Here is a 20,614-nt window from a genome sequence, read left to right on the forward strand (position 1 = left end):
TAAAGTGTGAACATTAATCAAAAGAAATACAGTCATATAATACATGCTTTTCTTGAGATACAAACTTATTTTTAAAAATTAGATTATTGTTATGAACTAATTTTCAAGAGAAAATAACATTTGGATTTAAGTTACTTTTGCCCTGACAGCTGCCATAATTTTTGACAAATAGTAAAACAGTAGAAATTCAGCTTTCATTTAGGACTGTTTTTCTAAATTGGTAAATATATAATTTTTGTGATATTTTTTAACACAACTAAGTAAATTTCTAACAGAATACTGCACTACACTGCAGTAACAACTGTATGTTTAGATTTAATAGAAACTTTTAACAAAATACAGTAAAACTTGTCAATGGCGACCACGCACGGTTCCTTCAAATAATGGTCTTTTAGACAGGTGATGCTGTAATACCGTATTTCCGTACGTATTTTGCGCTCTTTTTAGCCATTTTTACTAAGCAAAACTCGAGGTGAGCAAAAATAAGCGAATTTTTTCAACGATGGAGCTATACTTGTATTTTATTCTTATCGGATAACTCGATTTACAGGAGTCGTCGTGATTTTATAATACAGATTTAATACCAACATTTTAAAGATTGATACAATAGTCGCATTTTCTCGATTATAACGCACAATTTCTTTTTTCCGACTTAATTAATTCAACTTACTTGTTAGTTCTTTTCGTTCGCTCCTCAATTACGTGTAAAGTAATACCCCGAACTTACGCGATAGGTGGGACCGAGCGATAACCGCGTAAGTCGAATTCGCGTAAGTCGGGGTATATTTTCGCAATTTGTGTAAAATCCAAATCTGTTGTATGTAAGCTAATAGATGTTCTCCTTAACCTTATCTCGCCTTTTGATTCGTTCACGGTTACAAGAAATCACCACATAGTCTCTCAAGTATCCGTAGATATAACAAACACAGAAATAAATAACAAAATAAATTGTAGCTATGCGTCGATTCCGTGGGCACGTCCGAACATGTAAGCTAAACAATAGTGTGGGGGGAGTGAGTAATCGAGAGTTGCGTGGCGTCCAAACAAAAGACGAATCGACGAATCGACGAGATTTGAAAATCGCGTAACTCCGAGTTCGCGTAAGTCGAGGTATTACTGTATTACGTCATCGATATACAAGTATGTCGTATCTCTACATCACTTTGGTTTTGGTATTCGTTAGTTTAATCTTATTTTAACTTTAAAAATACTGTATTTTTTTAAAATATTTTCTTTTGCAAATCTTATCTTACGAATCACACGCTTTTGTTTCCTCATTTTAAATATTCAATCTCATCATAAAATCCTGTTTGGAAGAGCCTTCTCCAAAATCCGTATCAATATTCTTTTCTTTTATACATCTTATATTTTCTGAAATTAAAAAAAATTAAAAACTTTATATTCCTGTAAAACATAACTGCTAAAAGATTAGAGAAGTTGCAGCCGACGTTTTCATCGCGAAAACATGTTCGTCAAACGTTAAGCGCCGCCTTCCTGTAAGCCTGGAAGTTTGACAATGGTGTTCGGAAAGTTAGTGGAATCATGCTCGACATTCCAAACGCCATTGTCAAACTACTAGGCTTACAGGAAGGCGGCGCTGAACGTCCAATGTACACGTTTTCGCAATGAAAACGTCGGCTGCAACCTCTCTCTTAATTATTTCTATAATTGCCTGTTACTTAACTAGATTCAAAGAAAATTTACACAGCTTATGCCGGATAGAACGAGAAATTATTTATTGCGGCATCATCACAATGGCGGGCTGCAATTTTCCACGCAATGCTTTCAATTATAGAATGATTTTTCCCTGTACCTCACACTTTCCTGTTAACAATGCAGTCATGCCGATCATCTATCTAACTCCGTTCAGGAAAAAGTTTTAAATTGAAATAACGTGACTTCTGGTCCTAACTGGAAGTTCATATATAGTTAATTGGGGCCTTCCCGCTTCCACGCTTTCCATATCTGGTCTCGAGTTTCATCTCTCTAACTCCATTCTCAAGATTAACGAAGGAAAGGTAGACAAACAGATGGATGCCAATGGATATTTATTCTACAATTTTTGAAAATTGCAGCCCAAAAATGCATTGAAAGCTATGTTATTTGAAAATACATTTAATGTTGAAAAAATTGAACTAAGCATTTTAATTAAAATGGAGATGATACCAATTTGAGGCACAAGGATAGTAAGCAAATACCCATGTCTAATGTTAGGGAGCACTGAAATGCATTATTTCAAATTATGAGAGATGTTATCTAATTTGGTTTTAGTAGCTTTTTATAGCTACTGATTATATAAAATATTTAGTATAGGCTACATTTCTATTANACAATGAAGAAAATTTATTCTACAATAATTTCTAACAAAATTTAATGGGATATTTGTTGCGATAAATCTCCAACAATTTTTTCATAATTTGGTTCCGACGTTGTTAAATAGATATTATAATTGTGTACTGACCTTGAAAGTAATGGCTGCGAATTTATAACATGCAGAACAATACATGATTCTTTCAATTTTTGTAACATAACATATAAATTTGCTAAATATTAAGTAATACGCGTATGCAGTGACACGTATTACATGGCGGGGATACGATCCAGGCCTGGTTATTCCTAATTCCTAAGTCCAGTAAAAACACGAAAAGCCCCAACCTTATCGATTAATACTCGGTTAAACCATAATTTTACTAGACTACAGGTTCACTCGGCACTAACGGCACAAATAGACAGGCAAATCAAGTGGATAAACAAGTTGTTTAGGCTGTTAAAAAGGAAATCGGTGTTCACACTGGGATATTTTAAAGCAAGTTTTTGTCGTTTCTTGTTTCTTCTGTTAATAATTTACAGCAAATTGATTAACATACGCCATTTTATAATAAAAGTTAGATGTACCCCTTTGATTTACAACCCGGTTGAGAACCACTGGTTTAGACCATATATATTCGCGGAAGTGGTCGTTTATTACAGTTGTATGTTGTTTCGGACCAAAAATCGATGCCCGCGGTCGCGTTACACAGGTGGTCGTTTAATACAGGTAACTTATACGAAGACTCTATGGATAAACTGTTTGGTGCCAGAAATTTTTGCCCGTTTTGACAGGCGCCCGTCGAATGCAGGTGGTCGCCTAAGCAGTTTTCACTGTATTTCTGAAAATAAGAATTTGTTTTGGCTTGCAATTTTCATACTTTTACAAAAGTAAACAAACACTCATATCATTAATTTTTATCAGTTTAATAAAAACTAATATTAGTCTATCAGTACAATCCTAGAGAATAATCAAAAATAGCAGGAAAGTACAATGGATTCTGGGGATTTTTCAAAAGTAATCAAAATAACAAAAATAAGTTTTAAAGATGAAGTAGACACTTTTAAGCATTATAAAAGTACTGTACTATTTTCAGGAATAACTATTCATGAAATATGCCTATATAACTTTGTTTGGGAATACCTTGTCAGGAAAAATTTTTTACTTAAAATCCAAGGTTATTATAAATGTTATTCATTTAAAAATTAATATTTTATTAAATAGTAGTATATCTGTGGGAAATTGAACTAGTTTGTAAATGGTGTATTTTGTTGAACGTTATACAATTTTTTAAATAATTAGTTTTCTGAAATTATTTGCTTTATTCTAACCATAATATATTTTATTTGAATAACAGTTTACTTGAATACTTTTGGACTTTTATGAGAAGTCCTTTTTTTAGTTAAAGTATTTTGAATTAAAATACATCAAAATGCTTTTGTGAGCAGCCAGGGGCTATAGGGCCCCCTATAGCCCTCTATACCATTTACTCAGCATGGGTTGCTTAAACCCAATCTCTATGTCTAGGATGGCTAAGAATGACTGATGACTGAGATCAAGATTGTAAAATTTTAAAAACTCGTTCATTTTTTATTAACTAATCAAACATTTATTTCAAATAAAGTAACAAACATAAGAAAAAGTTATCAAGTATTCAATAAATGTTCGAATTGAACACCACATCTCTGTCGATTCATTTCTTAATGGACGTTCACATCCGGGGTCGTGTCTTTTGTTAGCCACAGAACCCGTTAACTGAAAACTTTTGAACCAACTCCAGAACGTATTTTGCATTACAATATTTGTTGGATAGAGTTGATTAAATAAATTTGCAGTAATATAAGCATCCTCGTGATTTCTGAAATGAAGAGTTACTATTTCTACCCTTTCAGCAATTGTGTAAACCATAACGATTATGTTGTACAAAATTCATAATAAACAAACAATAATCTTAAATTCTGATTCAATCATTAAGTGGTCAAACTTAATGTGAACACTACAAAAAAGAACATCTGGAAATAGATAACACATTATCAGCCTTAATTTTATGATCTATTCTTTCCTTGCATATGCGGTCCAGCTTAAAAGTTTTTTTTATGTTTGTTAATAGTTTGTGTTACTTTTTTCCGAAATAAATGTTTCTTTAGTTAATAAAAAATGAATGAGTTTTTAAAATTTTTTGTTATCTATTGTATTCAGAATAGCAAAAACTTTATTGCTGAAGATATCCCCCTTGAGAATAAAATCGACCTGTCCGAGCGATTTGCTTGGACTAACACGATAACTCTGCCGTTTCGTTTTTGTTGGACCACCCTGTATGTGCATTTGTGAACTGTTATTTACGATATTTGTAATAATTTTTGTTTAATCACTTTATTTCTACTTTTTTTTGCTAATTATGTATTCGCTCAAATTTTGTTAAAACCTTAACTGTATCCCGAACAACAACCGAAGTTGTAGGAGGAAATTTGCCTATTTTATCGATCTAGGGATCCCCTTTTCCAACTTTTAATATCATCTCAAAATAATTTTAAAAGACAAATTACAATAAAACGGTTTATTATCCAACTATCAGAAATTTCACAACATGCCAAGGAAGAGAGGAAGGAGCAATTAAATATTTAAAATTATAAAGGATTAAAAAATATATATATATAAAAATGAGGAATATCGCACTTCTGACAATCGCTGCGAGTGTATGGGCTAAATTTGGAGAATCCATGCTTCTCGCATGAATATGGCCGGCTCACGCGTCGGAAAACCTGATTTATTCGTGTACGTACCATACGGAAAAAAGCACTCCAATAAATAAATAGAATTGAAACGACACTTTGAAATGTTTTCCCAATGAAAATGAATAATAATAAGTTTCAATAAAAATGATAAAATGTAAATTGAATTTTATCATAACGAGTTTGCTCGAATTTCCTTTCTTCTGAGATCGCAGCAATGCGCGACGGGTAAGCTAGTATAAAATAAAATAAAAGAAGTTTACAAACAGACTGTTCCAAACTTAAATCTACCTTAACTATCCTGTCCCTAGTATGAGAGATATGAGAGAGAGTTTACAAATCTAATATATTACCTCATTTATAATGTGATTGATAACAATTCTGTACTTTGGACAAAAGTTCAATCCAAAGAAGTGTGACACAAATTTTACATTATGGAGGATACAATGATGTTTGCAGATTTTGGCACGTATCCCTCTTTTATACTTCTTTTCTCCTCCAATGAAGATTAACCATTCAGCAGTGACTGATGGATATATCCGTCAAGGGTGATTGTGTGGCACTGGTGATAGACGGCTATATCCGCAAAATTCTTTTGCGGATATCGCTAAAAACTGTGAAAAAAATTCACATAAAAATAGAGTTATGTAACAATAAAAAAAGACTTTTCTTTACTAGACATAACTGTTTACAAAATCATTTTCCAAAATGGTAATGAGAAAAAAACACATGGGAAAATATTTTAAAAATTTCTCATGTTTATTCTCCACTACATAGGGATAGCACCATACCTGAGTAACCCACTGCTGAAAGGTTAAGAATTAAGATCATCTGACTGGGTGTCATGATGAGTCTTTTTGGTTTAGTTGGTCCTTTAGTCATGGGAGACAAAGATCTCTCAGGAACTGACTGTCATCTCCCATTTCTAAAGGGCTGACTAAACCAAAAAGACTCATCATGACATCATTCTTCATCATCATTCTTCTGAGGAGAAAAGAAGTATAAAAGAGGGATACGTGCCAAAATCCGTGCACATCATCTAGTATCCTCGTATGTTGAATTAGTTTCATACTATTTGAATTGAACTTCCACCCAAAGGACAGAAGGGTTACAAGCCAAGAATAATATGGAGGTATTATAATCAGTATTTTGTAAACTCTCTCTCTACCTCACATTTAGAGACATAGTCTTTAAGGTTTAATCATAGCTAGATTCTAGTCAGTTAGTTCATTTGTATTCTTGTTGTTTATTCATTAAAGTATTTGTTATTTTGTTAATTGGACTTGACTCTAGTTCTCTCAACAGACTCCTATTGCTTCCCACCTTTTCCTCCCTCAAAGATTTTAAAGCTCTCCTTCTAAGAATTATTTTAAATTAATTTAACGTTTAATAGGGCACAAGATAAATCTCTATCTGGTGTCAGTTATGACGTAGAACAGGATTTTACAATCCTCAATCTAAGTATACTTTTATTAGCCATTCTAAGACAACATGGGCGGTTCTTGCCAATCCATTGCCAATTAAGAGGTAGAAAAAATCTCTCTACCCCTGGTTGAGATATTCAGAATCTCACACTTTATTAAATTACTAGCTTACCCGTCGCGCATTGCTGCGATCTCAGAAGAAACGAAGTTCAAGCAAACTCGTTATGATAAAATTCAATTTATATTTTATCATTTTTATTAAAACTTATTATTATTATTATTCATTTTCATGGGGAAAACATTTCAAAGTGTCGTTTCAATTCTATTTATTTATTGGAGTGTTTGTGGATACACGATATATTTTGTTTTTCCGTATGGTACGTACACGAATAAATCAGGTTTTCCGACGCGTGAGCCGGCCATATTCATGCGAGAAGCACAGATTCTTCAAATTTACGCCATACACTTGCAGCGATTGTCATAAGTGCGATATTCCCCATTTTTATATATACATATTTTAATCCTTTATAATTTTAATTACTTAATTGCTCCTTCCTCTCTTCCTTGGCATATTATGAAATTTCTGATAGTTGGATAATAAACTGTTTTATTGTAATTTGCCTTTTTAAATTAATTTGAGTTGATATTAAAATTTGGAAAAGGGGATCCTTAGATCGGTAAAATAGGCGAATTTCCTCCTACAACTTCGGTTGTTGTTCGGGATACAGTTAAGATTTTAACAAAGTTCGAGCGAATACGTAATTAGCAAAAAAAAAAAAAAATTGAAATAAAGTGATTAAATAAAAATTATTACAAATATCGTAAATAACAAATGCATATATAGAGATATTTTTTGAAGGAGGGGAAATGGTCTTCACAATTTGAAATCGATCGAACACAGTGCTCGAATGCTCGTGTAAACGCGCGCCATCTATCGTAGGGTAAATGCCAGAAAACTTCGCTGGAGTATATTAAACAACTTTCCAAAGTTTCACGGCAATCGGATAAACGGTGTGGTAATGCATGAAGGACACAAACACACACACACATACATTCATTTTTATATATATAATCTTTTTAAATTAACACTATATCCATAATAAACCAATTATTTTTTATATGGTTTTTAGTTGTTGCAAATTATGAAGTTTGATAAATCTGTAACATAAATATTATAGATATTTTAATAATTACTTTTATCTCAGATCCATTCAAAATTTTAATAGTTTCCTTTCAAACAGAATATGATTTTGTAGATTAAACCAGTGGTTCTTAACCTTTTTATACTTGTGGCCCACCAAATATTTCATAATTTTTTGTGACCCCCAATTTTAAATAATAATTTATATTTGTTAAATTATCTATAATAAATTGATTTTTTTATTATTGCTTTATTTTTTTATATAGTAAATGTAAAATATAACTTTATTATTTTATTATCTATTTAAAATAACATTCAAACTTCACAATTAAACATAAAAACTCATTAATTTTTAACAAAAAATAAAATAAGAAACATTTAAAAATTCATAGAAAAAACAAAAAATATTTGAAAATAATTTAATGAGATTTCTGCTGCTGAATATCCTCAACTAATTTGTTAATTCTTGGTTCAATTGATTGTAATGCTATTCAATTGCAGGCATCTAATCGCAATCGATTGCATTTTTTTTTTTTGTTTTTATATCCACCATAGTTGAGAACACTTTTTCACATAAATATGTACTAGCGAAATTTTCTAATGTTCTTTTCTGTTTTTGCTCATTTTTATGGGTGAATTATAAATAATTAAAACTAAACACACAATATAAGAAAGAAATGCACTATTATTTGATCCAAAGTCAATGCTCAAACTAAACTAAAACTAAAACATCCACAACTTGTCATAAAGATTTTGCATATCTTTTGCAAAACATTAAATTTTCAAAGCCTATTATTTTTCTTAATTATTTTTAAAATTCCAAGCATTAATAGTTTCTTAGAATTACTTTGGAATAAAAGAAGTAAATACTGTGGTATAAGTAGCATATTTGCATTTATTTCTTCTGTACTAACAAAGTTGTATGTAGGAAAAAATAAGAAATAAATAGATAAAGTTTTTGTATTTAGTTTTTTTTTTCTTATTTCATTTTTCAATACGATATTTGGTTATACTGTGGGGGTACAAAATATCGTGTGAATGAATCAACACGATAAAATATAAGTGCTCAACCAGGGAAATAATTTATAACAAGCGTGCTTGGTGGAAACAACGCTTATTAAGGGGAATCCACTGGACTCAATAGGGACTAGACAAGACAACCATTGAATACTATAACAATATTTCTTTAATATACTTGGGAGGATACAGTACTCCCAAGATAGAGATGCGACACAAGAATACAGAGTCCAACAAATCTAGTATATCGCGAATTGATAACAAAAATCTCCCGACAATAAATTGCTCAAGCTGACGTAACAAGAATAAATGGAAACATACCGACATAAATGAGGCTTCGACGATCTTTTCTTCTCTTCCACTCCGGGTAGGGAAAAGTTCCAAAGTTCTAAAAATCTCTACGGACTTGCTTGCACAGGCTCTATATCTTCATTCCCCACTTCACTCCACTGTCCTTACTCCTCTCCCGTTTTTTCCACTCTCCCTTCCCATCACCCCTCTCCCTGAGACACACCCCGTCCATAAAACACTCACCCCTCAGTCACACACCCCTGAATTACATAACTCCTCTCCACCGAGTTAGACCCACCACGTGGCGAAAGGGGGGGGCAAGAACAGACGTAAGGCACAATACATCAATTTTCTTTTTATTATATTCTGAAGAAAATTCTGCATAATTTGGTGGCCCCAGGCAAACTTCTTATGTACTTCGGGACCGCGGTTAAGAATCACTGGATTAAACAATTAAAAATTAGGTTAAAGCAGATCAAAAGTTTTAAAATATTTTGTTATCAAGAAATATGTAACAGAACTAACAGTTCATATTCATTTTGTATGTCCTAGGTTATTCAAGAAATGTTTTAAAAAGTTGTAGTCGTTTCACTTTTACTATTTGTCTGTAAATTTTGAATTTACAAGTTTTAAATTGTAATGTTTTCAAAATAATACTTTAAGATAAATTTTGAGAAAATAAATAGTTAAATTATCTTAAAAGTATTCTGTGTTAACTTGTTTTGATGTATTTATTTAAATGAGCAACTTTTGATAAATTTAATTTTTGTAATTTTTATAATAATGAAGTATTACAATAAAATTACAGAAATTAAGCTTTTAGTGATACAAATAAAGTAGATACAAGAGAATGCCAGTTTGATAGTCTTGGTTGTTAATTGCTGATCTAGTTTTATTTCAGTCAGATTAGTTTTTTAATTTTTAAATTAATTTCCAATTTTTTATTAATCATATTTTAAAAATTGTGATAGTGTTAGTTATATTCATATATCAACATCGCAAGAACCCAATGTATTTAAATTATAGTTTTACTTTAGTCAAGAGATGGCACCTAATGTCTACCTCTAGTTGTTCTTATCAGTTAATTTCTACTGATAATTGTAGGAGTTCTGAACTGATTATTTTGGCTGTTGGTTGGTTGTTTGTTAGTTATATTCATATATGTATCTCTATCTTTGATTGACACTTTAAAACTCAAAAGTTAAAGCACACATATCTTATATGTTAGTTTAACACCATAAAAAGAGTTAATAATGCAATTGTTCTTAATTGTTATTAAAAAAAGAAAATTATTTATTTAAAAAGTACTTTCAACAGTCTAAANATAACAGTTTAAGTCGTTGCAATAAATAAGATTGTATAACGTTAATCATATAATTTACGTGTAAATTTATTATTGTATTATTTTCTTTAATGATTAAGAATGTACTGTTTGTTTTAGGTTCAACAGTTTATTTACATGTGCTGTTACTTAAGCTTTCTCCTATTTTGACATATTAAAAAGTCACATTTTTGTCTTAACGTAATTTTTATTCAACATTCACCATCAGTGCATGCTGAATGTCGACATTTGCCGGTGTAAGTGAGAAATGATGATACTTAGCAAATATTTCGTACATACACGAAACAACCGTGTGAATGCTGACATTCACCGGAGAATGTTGACATTCGCCAGATATCGGTCATTCACAGTAACATATACATACAAACATAAACATCTAAATGCCAACAGTTATATGTTAAAACCAAAACAATTACCAAATTATATTATACTTTTGTCCACTTTGGACATTTTTCTTATACTGAAGGAAGAGAAACACATAATTTCCAATGAAAATATATTTAATGTAATGTAATCTTGTATGCCACTACAATGAGAATTTTGGTCCAATGTCCCTCCTCAGCAGATGTTACCTTTTTATGTTTATATTTTAATATACCCATATATTTCTTTCAACATTTTCAAAATAAACTTTTAAACTGCTATTTCTTCCAATAAAAATTTTCTTAAATATTTTCCTGTTTATTACAGCATAATTTCATTTGCTTAAACATCACTTATTTGTTAAATGAATTACCAATGTACCATACCACAAAATAATTATTCAGCTCACATCATCTCACTCTACAACTGTAACTCCTTGAATGTTCTAGCATATATCAAAATTACCAAATTATGTCATTTGGCTTTAATATATAACTATCAAAGTTTAAATTTTTATGCTTGTGTAAAGTAACATCCTTAATATACTTCTGTGCACTGATAACGTCCCACCCTTCCTCCTTGGAATGTATGTGTGATTACATCTCCCAATCTCTGGCACATCTTGCTGAGGGGGATGCCTGCATTCCCTTCACACAAGTGCCAAAATATCAGCTTGCCTATTCCCAGAAACTAGCTAGAGTTGCTGTTGAATGGACACACAAATAATAGTGTTTCTACTATACTAAGTAGGCATACTTTTTGCATTTCAGTTATTCAGTCATTCAACTGTCTGAAATACATAAATGTAGACATTTTAGTCTTTTATATAATTTACCATCGTTTTAGCCTAAAATAAAAGGTTGAAGCTCAGTATGTTTAGTCAAATTCCCAACAGATTGCCACATGGCAGCAAATTTTGCTCCTTTGGAAGAAGTCAAGTAGAGGTCTCTGATCTTTTAAATAAAATCAGAGGAAATACTCTACAAACATATACAAGTACTCTACTAATTTGAGCAACAAGGTGTCTGCCAAAAGTCAGATATATAATAAAGTACAAATTACAGACCAATAGTCCTATTATCCAGTTTCAGAAAACTATTCACTGCCGTACTAGCATAGAAATTCAAACAATGAATTGAAGCGAACAATTACAAGAATCCCACACAATATGCATATATAGATAACAAAGGCACTCAAAAATCCCTGTTTATTTTGCTGACAATAATTCAAATACAGTTATTAAAGAAGAGAAAGAAAGTTTATGCACTTTTCCTGGATTTATCTAAAGCATATGATTCAGTCAGTATAAAGTTGCTACAAAACAAATTAAATAAACACAATGCAAGCTATTACTTTGTTAAGATGATTGGTCAATTATATGGTAGCTATAATGTGATTATTAAAGAAAACAACATATGCTGGAATCATTTTACAACTAGCAGAGGACTATTACAAGGAGATCCCTTATCTCCTTTTCTGTTCAATTTCTATTTATTTGATTTAAACAATTGTTTTTTGAAGGAAGATGATGGAATATTTATTGACAATGTATTGAGTATGTATCCACTCAAATTTTCATATGCAGATGACATAATAATACTTGCACCTACTCCGACAGCCTTAAAAAGGAAAATCATATAGATAACTGAATACCTGGATAATCTAAAAGTTAAAACAAATTCTAATAAATCAGGAATTATGATTTTCAGAAACAGAAATAATCTTTCAAAAACCCTATACCTACGACTCTTTGCGACCTCTCAACCTTCTTAACATTTCCAGCTCCATTGGCAACCTTACAAAATTTGTAAAAACAGTTTTTACAAGAATATTTCTAAGCCGTTCTCACACAAGGGAAAATAGGTTAGGAATCATTCGGTTTAAGTTTATGGAACCAAGGGGGCAGTGGCTTAAAAAATTTTGGGAATCACTGATCTAAACAATGATCTAAGAATAGATTTATGTATACATAAAATGAATACATTTGCTATTTTTCTTAACCGTATAAACTATAAATTAATTATACTATAATACACATAAATAAAACATTTTATAGTTTAAACCAGTGTTTCTCAACCTCTAACAAAACGTCGCCCCCTTCATCGTAATATCGCCCCCTTCACTACAAAATTCCGATGCTGAGGGACAAAGCTAACGCCTAATTTGTACTGCATTGAATAGACTAGTGACTAGTATAATGTTATTTGTTTAATTATTGTACGATATAACAAATAAAATATCTAATTATTCTTAATACAATGTTTTACTATATCGCTCAGAAAATTGTTTTTCGCCCCGCAAAATATAAATTGTTACTAATTGCCCGTCAACATGGAAAAACGCACACATCGGGGCGATATCGCCCCCGTTGAGAAACACTGGTTTAAACAATCAAAATACATACAAAACTAAATGATTGTTTAAATTTAGGCAAAAATTATTACTTTAAAATTTTCAATTTTACAACAAAATGCATTTATTTTTAAACTAAAACCCAGGGCTGTGGAGTTGCGTAAAAATCTATCGACTCCGACTCCGGCTAAAACATCAAAACTCCACGACTCCGACTCCACAGCCCTGCGAAAACCTTTTAAACAATTACAAAAATAAAAGAGTTTGAACAGTACCTTTGTCTTTATTCTTAGATTTTCTACCTACTGTATTTTTGAAACAATCAAATTCCGGACGAATGAGAGAACTGGGAACACGGTATTTTTTAAAATCATCTTGATGGCAGCAATTTGAATTATAGCTTTGAATGCCACACCCAGAAATATCTTTCTTATTTCGCACCTGTTTAAAAAAATATATATACATACATACAAGAAAATTTAAACAGTTTGGTATTGAAAAATACTGATTAATGCTCTCATTTTACTTTCCCAGCTGTTATGTATATATAACAAGGAAAGTATTGAAATCATGTCAAATTTGACACTGAGAATTTTGTAAATCTCCATGTTTTGAGACCCCTGAATTTAAAAATGTCAAAAAATTATGCATCTACACACGCGCATTTGTTTCATTTAATATCTTGGAATGCAGTAAAGATTAAGAAACATAATTTGGCACAGTTGCTTGTGTATAAGGGGCATTGATGCTATTAAATTTTGATGAGGAAAGGTCAATGGGGAATTAGAGGGTAGTCACGTGGCATATCTCACGAGGTTGGGCTTAATAAAGACTTTACTTCTTTTCATAGAACTCATCTCTACCGTCAAAATTAAATTCTTTGCTATTTTATAGTACAATAGAGCATCGATTATCCGACTCAATTGAAGACTGGGGTTGGTCGAATAATTGAAAAGTCGGATAACCGAAAAGTATGAGAAAATCCATTATTAGTGTAGTATATTATTATATCCCATGTAATTAGTATATCGCTATTAACCTACTTTGCATTGAATTTTCCTACATATTAAACCTATCAATTTTTTTTTTAAAGAATAATTGTCGCTATTGCATTGTTAAAAATTAAAAAATTAAGCCTCGTTTAAATACTGGCTCCCTTTCATGGTCGAACCAGTGTTGCCAGCTAAAACACGTAAAAATACTATTAAAGTAGCCAAGACATATACAAATATTGTAGCGCCACATCACTAGCAGACATTTGAATTTGCCGACTAGAACGCGGTCGGTTAACCGAGGTGACGGTTAATTGGGGGGTCGGATAATCAATGCTCTACTGTATATATTGTTCTTATAATAGATGGTGCCACATGTAATATTATTTATTTATTCTGATTAATAATTAAAAAGTGATTTTTAAAATAAAATCTCATAACAGCCAGGAAAATTACACAACTCATTTTCTTATACTAGATGAAAAAAAACAAAGAAACATTAAACTAAAATATCAATAAAATTCTAATATAAATTCAAATTTAGCTTCGTCAGTGTTGAATAAAAAAATAAACATCCTTATTTTTAGTTTTTGTTAAATATAAAAAAAATAGTAAAACGTTAAAATATTATCATCTTTTGTATAATTAACATTTCCATTACAGTTTATTAAACGTTTTAATGGACATTTATTATACACCTAGTAATTGAAGTGCTGTTTAACAAAGCACTTAAAACTTTAATACGAAGCAATCTTCAATAACAAAATATTTCATAACTTTTTTCTTTCAATTAAGTTATTTAAAGGTTAGAAAGAAATTTGTAGACTCAAAACACATTATTTCATTTATTTTAAATATTCAGAATATTTTATGAATACTCACAAAGAAATAAAGAATATCCAGCAGTAACATCACATAGGCTTATTCAGTTGAAGGTAAGGTTACCTTCAACTGAATATGCCTACGTTGTTCCAACCACTGCTGGAAGCTAAATGTAATTGCATTTACGTAGCCTTAAACCCTCTTAAGATCAAAATTAAGAAGGTTTAAAGCTACGTAAATGCATTTACATTTAGCTTCCAGCTAAATGTAATATATATATATATATATATGTGTGTAATATATAAATAAAAATTAAAAACAAATACTATATTTTTAACCACTTTGAATAGCCATCAACAGGCAAAGTAAATAAAAAGAAAGCTTTAAAGTTAGAACTAAAAGAATTGATTGACTAAATGAAAAGATGCAAATTATGATTAAAATATTTCAGGATTATCGCTTTTAGCCAGGGTTTAAATATATCAATTAGTTAATAAGCTAACTGATTTGCCTTTAAGCAAATCAGTTGACTTATTAACTAATTAATATATGACAAAAGTAAATTTTTAAATGAGACAATTAACGTACACATAAATATGTAATTACATTCTACTGTTGAAAGGTAAATGCCTCTTACTGGCTACAAAAGACAGTAATTTTACAGGACAAAGCATCAGTTATGTAAACTATTTATGATTCTATCTTCAATAAATGCACTGAAATATTTAATATATATTAAAAAACCTAAAAGGGAGTATTAATTAGCACATTTGTATAGAGATTTTCATACAAATAANAAAAAAGTTATGCATTCCATCACGTACATAAACAGTGTCGTAATTCGCAAAGTGCAAATCAGCAAATTCGTAAAATTTTTGTTTATTTTGAACAATCCGGATAATCGAAAATCCAAATAATGGAGGTTCTACTGTATATATATAATATATAATATATAAATAAAAATTAAAAACAAATACTATATTTTCAACCACTTTGAATAGCCATCAACAGGCAAACTATATAAGGAGAAAGCTTTAAAGTTAGAACTAAAAGAATTCATTGACTAAATGAAAAGATGCAAATTATGACAAAAATATTTCAGGATTATCACTTTTAGCCAGGGTTTTCATATATCAATTAGTTAATAGGCTAACTGATTTATCTTTTAGCAAATCAGTTGACTTATTAACTAATTAATATATGACAAAAGTAAATTTTTAAATGAGACAATTAACGTACACATAAATATGTAATTACATTCTACTGTTCAAAGGTAAATGCCTCTCACTGGCTACAAGAGACAGTAATTCTACAGGACAAAGCATCAGTTATGTAAACTATTTATGATTCTATCTTCAATAAATGCACTGAAATATTTAATATATATTAAAAAACCTAAAAGGGAGTATTAATTAGCACATTTGTATAGAGATTTTCATACAAATAATTTTTATATATTGTGCTTTTCTTATTTATTTATTACTCACAACAAATGACAATTCTCGCTTAATTCATTACGTTAAACTTGACTTTAAATTTTAAATGTATATGTACATTATTTTAGTTCTTTGCACATGATCTGGCTCCAGATTATAACTTTGAATGTTGTTTAAATTTGATGTGACCACCGAATAAACTGGTCTAAATGTTTATTTTACTAGTCGATATTAACGAGTTTGTTTCTTTGCAAGTTTTTTAAAACCCGATAAGTCAATTTTATAAATAAAAATAAACTTTTCAAGACAAAAGTTTTATTTAAATGATCAAGTAAACTATTTTTACTCACCAAGCTATATTTTTCATGTTCAATTCTGTTGTTGTCATCTACTCTGATTATTTTATCATCTTCATTTGCAACACTAAATGAATTGCATATATTGTCGACTATTCCCATTTCACGAACGTCATCTTCTACTTCAACAAAATTATATCGTTCATCTTCTATACTTAACTTATGTTGTTCTTCTTCTACCGTGACAAAATTATATTCATCGTCCTCTACTAAGTCCAAATTACGCTGTTCAACCTCCACTGTTACAAAATTATGCCGTACATCTTCAGTTTTAAAAGTACCGCAATACACGATCTCTGGTTTATCGTCGCGTGTTTTGCATTCAATTCCATTGCCAGAAGTGATGTAATTATCACAGTCTGGTTCTTTTTTAATCACAATTTCGGATCCTTTCCTACCTATAAGAAAAAATATTATTATTACACAAAAATATTTTAAATTACAAGGAATATGGCAGTACACAGTCAGCCCAACAGCAGCATGGCGTTGAGACAGGAATAAGAAATTCCAAATATTTATGCTAACTTTTAAAAGTATTATAAAAATTGGTCAATAAATCTACATTAGATTGTTTATTATTTTTTAAATCTGCACTAAGAAAATCAAATATTTGCCTGTTGTGCCTGTATAATGAAGTCAAACCTCGATACTTCTCTACATTTGAAACTGGCAATAAATTAAAAAAATCTCAAAACAATAAAACTTATTTGAAGTAAACTTGTCACATACATTACGCTAATTTACTGGTATTTTTATTTACAGTAGAAACTGTTATCTGAAATTGATGGGACAGAGGTCTTTCAGATAATCCAGAAGCTTGTTTTTATGGGTATTTTTTTTTTTTAATTAAAACAGTTAACGGCTTTATTCATTCAGCTGGAGCCAACGAATGTTGAAATCTTCAGAAACATTTTTATGGGGAATCCATATTATGATCTTTCTTCTTCTTTCTTTTTTAAATCATAATATCCCCTAATGGGGATCAGTCTTTCCCCACACCTCTTTCGCATAACGGGGCTTAGATACAATATTCTTTACTGTGACTTATACTTTAAATACGATTATACATAACATAATAATAAAAAAAAAATAAAAAAAAATAAATAATCATAAAATAAAATAAAAGAAAAAAAGAAACCCACTGAGCAACTTGCTCAGGAAAAATAATTACAATTTAACCCGAGTTACTTTTCTCTGTATGATCTTCTTAAAAAAGGTAACGAGCTGCCTATACGTTTTTTTGTTTCTGATTAATTGGTACACACTACACTGCCAGCGTAACCCTTCTTCCAATACAATCATTTCGAGATAATGTCTTTCAAATGTCCATTCCAAGCAATCATAAATAAGATGGTCCAAAGTCTCCATCTCCTCTCCACATACACATTCATTTTGTTCATCCAAATGAAACCTGCTCTTATATTCTCAGAGACCATCGTGTCCCGAAAGACAAATCATAAGTTCACGCTCTCTCCCAAACCACTTAAGATGGGAGAGTCTTTCATCAATATTTGGGAGTAAGTCGAAGGTTTTCCTCCCTTTTATACTATTTGTCCAAATCTGTTGCTATTTTTCTATCATTTTACTTTTTAATGCCTCCTTTCCCCAGGACTGTGGAATTGTGTTAAACACTTTTTCATTACCAGTGGCAGCTTCTTTGGCCAGAAAATCGGCCCGTTCATTCCCATATATACCGACATGTGCTCTGACCCATTTAAAATAAAACTTCTCTATTAGACCATGTTCTCTGAGTTTTGTCTGAATACTAAAGACCTGCTGATGTTTACATTTACGGTTAGTAAGGGCCTGAAGAGCACTGCGACTATCTGTATTAATACAGACACCTTCTTTCCGTTCATGTTTTATACACCATTCAACAGCTTTGTCTATGGCCAATAACTCGGCTTGAAAATTGGAGCAATATGCTTCCAATGTAACTTTGTCACTATGAATTTCTTCATTATGCTCATAAACTACGAAAGCAGCCCCAGTGCCTGAATCAGACCTAGATGGGTATATTCAAACTCTCATCATCAATTCAGTGAGATGCTGCCAGAAGTGACACAACTACTGGCATTTTCTAGAGAACACAAACACCGACTGCCAGGAATTTCAGAACAGAAAAATGATAAACGATGTGCACTTCCACATTAATTTAAATTTATTTTTGAACTTATTTAACGAGGACAACTTAATAAAAAATGAACATTTTGATAAGAGAAATTCGATTCAAATATACGAGCGCTAAGATGGCTTTTGTTTTCCGCTAGACTTATCATATCATCAATGAAACAAAGGACAAACTTTAGAAAGACTTATTTATTTATTTGTCCTCCATTTCATTCATGGTGTAATAAGTCTAGTGAAAAAGCCATCTTAGCGCTCATATATTTGAACATAAGACTAGACAAGAAGCGTATCGCATAATTCAACGAATAGCACAAAAATGCCTACATTCCATCAAGGAAGGGAGAACAACAGAGAAGAAGACAACTGGCAAGAAACCAACAGGGATGATACTTCCAACACATCGAGACTAAAAAGCTTATGAGAAGAAAATTACCGTTTAAATGTCCACATTTTATACATAAGAATGTACCTCAGATAAAGTATACTGCTACCAGCCTTAAAAATTAAAAATAGTACAGTTAGAGATATGCAAAAGCATGATGTTGTAATCGTAAAAAAATAATTTAAAGTCTGTTATACGTTGTAAAAATTACAGGATTAAATAACTAACAAAATTAATCAAAAAATTAACAAATACCCACCATACTAACTACAAAGGAACCCCCACTCATAATAATCATACTTATTACTATAAAAAATACCAAAAACTTGTTAAAAAATTAAATTACCCTACCATCCAAGAAATAGAAAACTGGCTAAATAACATAATTGTCAACCTATTTAACATCCAAATACCGCCCACATGTGTAAACTACTAAGTAGAGATTTAAACTTTAATGGCCCAACCACGGTTGATAAAAACAAATGGGACGTTAGCTCAGAAAACATCATCAGCTTTTCACAAACAACCGAAGAACAAAAAATCAAATTAAGAGAAGAACTTCAACACAAATTATTTAAATATAAAATCAACAAAAAGAGGAAAAATAAAATTATTAGGTATAAGCGTATTATAGATAACCTAAAAAATTTTTTAAAATATAACAACTTATTAATTGTCAAAGCAGATAAAACAAAACAAATAATAATACCATCTTGATCCTTATTCGGGACGAGATGAATCCATCTATTGGCAATTACTCAATCAAAATAAGTATACAGAACTTAGTAATAACCCTACTGACTCACTCAACAAAAAATTAAAAATTACCCTTGAAAAACAATCTTATTGATGAAAAGCAATTTGTCTTAAGAAGTGATAACAGAATACCGAAGTTTTCCTATAGAGTCAAAACTTATAAAAACCCTATTACTTATAGACCTTTAGTAGACACAAAAGGCTATAGAAGTAACTAACCCCCATATAACACAGCACTTCTATAGCACGGATTCACTCTAACACGGTTCGAGAATTGGGTAAAACCCTCGTACAACATGAAATGTAATAAATTTTTACATACTTAAGTAATAATAATTCACGAAAATTATTATTTTTCTGAACTATCGGTACTTAAGTATGGTAAATTTTCTTTTCTCGCCGTCTGTCGATACACATGGTCCTTCTCGAAACTTGTTTCAATGTTGCCAGATCTCGACGCTTCTGATTCCGTTGTTGCCAGATGTTTTTCCTTTATTCCACACTTGATTTATTCTTCATAAGTGCTTAGCACCATTTAAGGAAATTTATAAAGAACTTTTAACTAGCAGCAAGCAATCTAAAATTACACACTTTTTGCAAAAGGTAAACATTGGATCTAAAGATATTGCAGAAAAATGCTCAGAAGATAAGGATAACTTGCCAAAAAGAAAACGCTCTCGGTTAATAGTGCTTTTAGTGATGACAAAGAGAACATTGTTTAATTTATATTAATATGTATCACTTAAGAAAATTTTAATAAAGATATTTAT

The 20,614-nt window shown here is 30.8% G+C and overlaps 1 protein-coding gene across 1 annotated transcript in view; it reads right to left on the reverse strand.

Annotated features, from left to right (window-relative positions):
* Positions 1-1,238: 1,238 nt before the first annotated feature.
* The window catches only part of LOC111631173, a 24,332-nt gene continuing 4,956 nt past the window's right edge, over positions 1,239-20,614 (reverse strand). Inside the window, exons 2-4 of the mRNA XM_023375375.1 lie at positions 16,571-16,974; positions 13,246-13,411; positions 1,239-1,371 (exon numbers count right to left, since the gene is read on the reverse strand). Of these exons, the coding sequence (XP_023231143.1) occupies positions 1,280-1,371; positions 13,246-13,411; positions 16,571-16,974 (662 nt within the window). The 3' untranslated portion in view covers positions 1,239-1,279. The remainder of the gene's footprint in view (positions 1,372-13,245; positions 13,412-16,570; positions 16,975-20,614) is intronic.

This window comes from Centruroides sculpturatus, unplaced genomic scaffold (assembly GCF_000671375.1).
Source record: "Centruroides sculpturatus isolate CEXI.00-Female unplaced genomic scaffold, Cexi_2.0 scaffold641, whole genome shotgun sequence".
Lineage (NCBI taxonomy): Eukaryota > Metazoa > Arthropoda > Arachnida > Scorpiones > Buthidae > Centruroides > Centruroides sculpturatus.